General features: G+C 34.1%; 1 protein-coding gene across 1 annotated transcript; it reads left to right on the forward strand.

The window, feature by feature from the left end:
- Positions 1 to 647: 647 nt before the first annotated feature.
- Positions 648 to 4,846, forward strand: LOC121320945 (mitotic-spindle organizing protein 1). Its single transcript, XM_041259767.1, has 3 exons — positions 648 to 722; positions 1,815 to 1,960; positions 4,033 to 4,846. The coding sequence occupies exons 1-3, from the start codon at positions 677 to 679 to the stop codon at positions 4,054 to 4,056; spliced, it is 216 nt and encodes a 71-aa protein (XP_041115701.1). The 5' UTR covers positions 648 to 676; the 3' UTR covers positions 4,057 to 4,846.
- The last annotated feature ends 1,896 nt before the right edge of the window (positions 4,847 to 6,742 follow it).

The raw sequence follows: 6,742 nt of genomic DNA on the forward strand, positions 1-6,742 counted from the left end.
GTTGCCTGGTATCTGCAAACTATGCTACAAATACAACGCAGTCTTTAAATATCTAAAACAGTTCCAGATACGAGTGTTTGTAGTTATTTGTGTTTGAAACCAACAACATTATATTATTTATTGCTAGTTCAAAACTATACAAGCTTTACATAAAACTACGATTGCAACTATCAACATTCTACATGTTGATAGTTGCAACAAGAACCAATAGAGTTTTAAATAAAAAAAAATAACACAACTCCTCCACTATTCTTCCCTCTGCGTGAACGTTCGTTTTAATTTTCTTTCGCTTCTCTGTCCTTAACCAATAGCAATCTGCGATACCTCTCCACGGCCAATAGAAACCATCGGGAAGTGCACCTCGACCAACCAAATTCAAACGGCTCCCTAATTTCGAATAGAAATCTCAGCCCCCCTGGAAACAAGCAGCCTTTTACAATAACGGATCTTTATTTTTAAATAAATAACACGATAAAGTTGAATTATTGTTTTAAAAACAGTACACAGTAATACAGGTTATGTATCATAATTAAATAAAGGTAGGACATGTAGTTAACAGTGAAACCGCTGTGAAGTTTAAAGGTTTCCAACCAATGTTACATCCAATCAGCTTGCCAAATAGAGGTATTTCTTCCGGGTCTCAGGGGTTACACAAGTCAAATGTAGAAATATTACAATGGCTAGTGCAGCAAATCTAAACGCTGTGCGAGAGACTATGGATGGTAAGATTCATTCAATTTTATTGTGTTCTTTACAGATATTACATTTGACACTCCTGTATTTATATTTAAAAAAGGTTATTTTTTGTGCTGTCTGTTTGTCGGCTGCTATATACTTCGCGCCTCTTCCCGCTGTCACTGAACTTAGCCAATTAGTCATTAATTTGTTGTTACCGCATTACTCTGTGGAAATGTTCTTTGGCAGTTGCAGAAGTTTTGGTTATATTTGTTTTATTTGTGTAAATCAAGTTTAGGTAAAATAAAGATTCTAGGGACAGTGGGACTGTCCCGTCCAAATTGAACTACTGCTCATTTTATATTTAGATATATCTATAATATATATATTATATATATAATATATATATATACATATATACATACATAGACATTCTAAGTTCATTATATATCTCTATGCGTATAATTGTATACATATTGAAAACTTTTATCCTTTTGAGAGCCAGGCTCAAATCCGAGTTTTAATCCGATAAAATTAGCTACTCTCGATGATGATGATATAATAATAATAATAATAATAATAATAATAATAATAATAATAATAATAATAAGATACATTAGTATGGTTAGGTTCTAACAGTAGTTGGTGTTTTTGAGTGTTTAAATTGAATATGGTGATTGATAACTTCTTAAGAGTACTTTATTTGGGGTGAAACAATTCCCGAAAAAATTCCTAAAAAAAATCTTTTTTTTTTTAAATATGTATGAAATGTCCCTGCCAGCTGAAATATTAGGGCAGTTTGTAGTGATTTCTGGTGCTTGTGCTATTTGAAAACCAATACAATAAAATTTGGAACAATTCCTAAAACCTAGATTGCAAAAGCAACATTGAATTTGTATTGTACTTTTCTGTAATATCATATTATATATTGAAGAAAACCTCAAAGGCTATGAAACACGTATGTTTTTGCAATTACATTATTTCAACTTTATTCATAAGTTGATTTCCATGGTTTTAACTTGTAAGTGTAAGCGGAGCATAAAATCGAACGATGCTGCAGAATGATTTGTGTTATATTGTATACATTTGACATACCTTTTACATTTCTGCATTCCTACACCCTTTACCTTTTATTTCAGTTCTTCTGGAGATCTCAAGGCTTTTGAACACTGGCTTGGACATGGAGTCACTTTCCATTTGTGTTCGCCTTTGTGAGCAAGGAATCAATCCAGAGGCCCTTTCTTCTGTAATAAAGGAGCTCCGTAAAGCTTCAGAGGGATTAAAGGTGAGAATAAATAAATATTGCTTACTTTAAGTAAGGTTACCCAGTAACACGCTCTGCCCGGGTCAGACCCTAGCTGGGTTGTGACTCGGTGTCATGTGGTTCGGCTTTGTGATTTCACACTGCTTTTTGAAGTAGCAGGGTCGCCCTGGGTGACAGAAGCAAGTAAACAAAGTGCATAAGCAATGCCCTGGAAGCAGCAACATTCACAAGACCACCCTTTCATCTTTTCAGCTTCTCTGGATTGAATTGTCGGCCCAAATGTTGATTACAGCAAATGTTTCTTCATCCCTGCTGTAATCTGGTTCATGGTGTGTCTCAAGCAACAAAAATATGGCTATAAAGAGATATGTTCCTTTGCGGAAGTTAAACCTTCACCAGGCGTCTCTGTTTGTTACCTCGTCCGCTTCCGAACGGCCATCGTGCCTTGCTCGGCCCGGGTCAAAGTCCTTATTATTATTATTATTATTATTATTATTATTATTATTATTATTATTATTATTATTATTGTAATACACAAAATAGTTTTAGCAATGTTTTTCAGAGTTGTTTGATATTTTAATAATTCAAATGTGTTTTCAGATCTTTCTTTTATCACAGTGATGTTAAAGTATGTGAATGAACGAATGAACTAAGCAAAGTGCAAGATGACAGTTTGGAATGACCAGGCTTCTTTTTGGGAACAAGGCACAAAGTGACAATTGAACACTGAAAACTAGAGCGGTTTGGCATTTAATTTACCAGAAAGCAGATAGCAGGAACCAGATAGAAAACAGCAAAGCAAGATCCAATACCTCATACTGTTATAATTTATATGGATACGGTACTTGCCACTGTAAATAACGCAAGTGGAATATACATATAGTATAATAATAATAATAATAATAATAATGATAATAATGTATCTGACCCTTCAGGCTCCAGCTCAGGTAGACTTATGGCATTTGATTATTTTTTGCATTAAAACAATACCATTGTTCTTGTCTAGGTCATGTCTCACATGGAGAACAATTAGGTAATTTTTTTTTTTTTTAAATGTATTTTTAAATTAGACACGTTCTTACAATTTGGTTCATCAGTTATGTGATTTGCTCCACTTGAGCTGCAATGGCCCATTTAAAAACAGTTGTGGGGGATTTGTATATCTGTTGTAAAGTGTTCAGTCTGCTTTAGAAACTTTTTATATTGAAAATAAGTGCAGTTGACAGGCCTGGCTACTGGTGTCCATTATTTATGCATGAGTAACAATTACTAGGAACCTTGGGCCTCATTGTGTATTCACACTTGGGCCTGTTTGAACAAAAACTGTCAGCACTGGTCAGGTGTTTTCTTTTTGATGTGAGCATTGTGACTTTTTTTTTTTTTTTGCAGTTCTTAGCAGCACTTGCGCCAGTTCACTTGTACTTTTTTGACTTACTAAATTAAGAAGAAAAAAAAAAAATGAAAAAGTAAACCCAGCCTCCTATTGAAGTTACTTTTACTTTTTCATGTTTTTATTTTATTTCATGGTTTTTACCCCTTACCTTTTTATGATGCTTGCATTCATTTCTTATACAGTGTGTCCGGTGCTTTTATCCGAGTTTAGGAGTGCTCTTTAACTGTGCAGTAATTGCCTGCCATAGACATGGGTAGTAAAGCATTAGAACCATCTAGGCAGCTATGCATTGACAGCAATACAAAAGGAAACTTGAGCCAAAGTAGCTAATCAGTCAGTGGTGCTGGCTGTTTCTTCTGTACATTTGAAGACCAAATAAAAATGGCATACAGTCCTCAAGCGTCATGTGGATCTTTGTCGTTTTTATACATGTGATTTAATGATTAGTTCCTCAGAGATTTGATGGCAAGTAACGTCCTGCTTTGATTGATGCGTAGCAGAGTTTTCCGAGAGGCTGAATGGGGAGGACTTTCACTAAATCATCACTCCTAATCTCTGTTCTACAAAGCCTGGATTATTCTTTACTTGTTGCCTTTGTTTCCTGGCAACAAGAAAGTCAATTCGGCCCACGTGGAGCAATAAAAGGTTAGTTTCATTTTTGGAGAATGCTTATTAATTTTAATGTTTATTGTGTCCCTAGACATCTGAAAACAGTACAAGCTAATGAAGACAGAGATAGCCTTGTATGAACAAAACGGACACCAGCCCCATCCACAAAGCTGAAAAACCTGCCTGAATAACGGAAGCTTTGTGCATCTTAAAGAAGTTACACTAAACATTTCTGTTTCACCAGATACCGTCTAGGTATTTCTATTTATTAAAAGTGCCACTGAATGAATGTGACTGTGATTAATGCATTCTACCACTGAAGTATTTTTTTTGCTAATATCCTGTTAGTGTTGTCACAGTATTTCAACCTAACTGTTAAGTGGCATGTACCCAAAGTTAGAAATGAAAGCACATTGTAACCTCCCTTTAATTGCATAAGATGCCGTGCTAATGCACAATATAGGCTACATTTGAATCTAACTTTTTTGTTTTGATCTTTTTGCAATTTTCGTTACTTTATTAAATGGAATGAAATTAATTATTGAAAGAATAATAACGATAAAGAATAATTTCCATTGCTATATAACAGACTTCAGTGGGACGCTGTTGTGTACTTTGCATGTTTTTTTACTGCGATATCCTCCAAATGTTGATTCCTAACCGTTACTGCAACACATCTCCACCTGCTTGCTTTTTATTCCTACAGCTGCCAAAGTTCATGCATTCAATTAACTAATACAGTAAGAAACCTTAAGCTATAAACAGAATAGCTAGTAAGACTACCATTGTATTGCCACCGATCTTATTTGGTCACACCTGGGCTTAATTAGACGTATCTTAGGGCAAGGTTTCCCAAACTGGTAGAAGGGAGCAAGATAATTTCAAAGGGGCTGCAACACATAGATAGATTAGATTATATATATATATATATATATATATATATATATATATATATATATAAATTCATTCTGTCCCCAACACCTGCCAAAGCAGTGCTCCTCAGGCCAGGCTGTACTTGCTAAAACTATTGTACACTAAAAGGGGGCGATTGTAATTGAAAAACAATGATACGTTTCTATGGATTGACTGTGTGGGGCTCTGCTCAGTCAGAATGCTTAATGTCATTGGAGGGCTGTCATGTACAGTCATAAATTCACTGAATCAACCTGAAAAGGATTTTGCTGGGGAAACTTCCAAAACATTCAGTTAATTTGTGACGGTGGATCATATTTTATGATTTCCACTAGGTGGCGCAAGTTATCAGTAGAGTTGTTTTCACTATATAGCTATGGCCAAAGGTTTTGAATCAACCTATAGAATTAATACATTTTGTTTCGTAAAGTTGAATGAAACCTGCTGAATACTGCTACATTAACATACTGAATTACATGCCTCTTTGTAGTTTTCCATACATTTTACAAAAAACTGACACATTTCAAAATAAGATAAAATCCTGTACTACTATTATGGCTTCCAGTAGACTTTAGCAATATTTTGCAGTTTCGTTGATTACATGATGTTAAATAAAATATCTAAATTCTGTTCATTCTGCTGATACTGTGTGAAAACTTTCTCTTCAGTGTTTTACTATGCAATGTCTTTTTTAAAGGTACAGTAGTCAATTATCCGATCTTTGATCAACCGTACTGTCTAATCAACCAGACGCAGCTGTAATCACGTGATGAATTACATGTGGTGAATTACACACACAGCTTCTGTTGCTGAAACCACTGTGAGATTTAGTTGCCAAAAAAGGACCAGCAGGCCGAGTCAAATGAAAGTTACAGAATTATTCAAACCACCAAAACCTTAGATGGAGCATTGTGTGCTTTAAATTGGTGCAGTTAAGCAAATTAGAAGAATCGCCTCGTTCTTCTTTTCTATTTCGTCAGTAAGGGCTGAAGATCCTGTCAGGTATTAAGCAGCTAATAACTTGTTTTATTCATTACATTTGCATATTATTACAATGCCTTAACAGGAAGTATCAAAGTATAGAAACATTTTACTGAATTTTTAAAGTTTAATGATTGCCTAAAGTGTAATGTGTCAAAATTGTACTGAATTGTATTCTTTGATTTTCAGTTTGGTATGTGGTATGTAATTACAGTATTTCATTACTTTAACTGTAGGTGTTAAAGTTGTACTGAATTGCTTTAATTTAATTGTGTAAAGCTTTGTAATTTTGTATGCTTAATGTGATAGAATAGTTTACTAGCTATATTTCATCATCAGTAGGTACTTGTGTATGTTAAAGGTAAGTAATTGTTAATACCTATTTGATTACCCATACAAATCATTTTATGCAAACTAGTATCGATCCCAATTAGTTTGCATGATTTACTCTACTGTATATTACAATGGTAAAACATAGACATAATTATACATGAAGTACCTTTTTGTCTTGTGATAACAAAACTAAAAAAGTGACACGATACATTTTAATAATAATTTTGCAATCTGTAAAGTTTTCAACAATTTTATTAGGCAGTTCAAGCTCAAGTTATTTGTGTGTGTGTTTCTACTTTAACATATTTGTAGTAATACCTTGTGTGCTGACAAACTTACATTTTTAGAATAAAAATGTAAATGTTAATGAGCAGAAACATTTACAATACAATTATGTTTGCTGTCATCTGTTGTCACTTCTTGGTGATCATTAGGCACTACAGGAGAGCTCTCATTGGAATACATACAATTTGTCCTGGATTCTCACTTGTACAACTAATAAGGTTATGTTGTGTAATTTTTTTTTTTTTTGTATTTCCATTATTTTTAGAAGGTACGGGATGGATTTCATTAGG

Source organism: Polyodon spathula, chromosome 9 (genome assembly GCF_017654505.1).
Source record: "Polyodon spathula isolate WHYD16114869_AA chromosome 9, ASM1765450v1, whole genome shotgun sequence".
Lineage (NCBI taxonomy): Eukaryota > Metazoa > Chordata > Actinopteri > Acipenseriformes > Polyodontidae > Polyodon > Polyodon spathula.

Coding starts and splice junctions, on each gene's coding strand:
- LOC121320945 (XM_041259767.1), top strand. CDS start 677: ATGGCTAGTGCAGCAAATCTAAACGCTGTGCGAGAGACTATGGATG. Junction 723..1,814: donor TGTGCGAGAGACTATGGATG/GTAAGATTCATT, acceptor CTTTTATTTCAG/TTCTTCTGGAGATCTCAAGG. Junction 1,961..4,032: donor AAGCTTCAGAGGGATTAAAG/GTGAGAATAAAT, acceptor TTGTGTCCCTAG/ACATCTGAAAACAGTACAAG.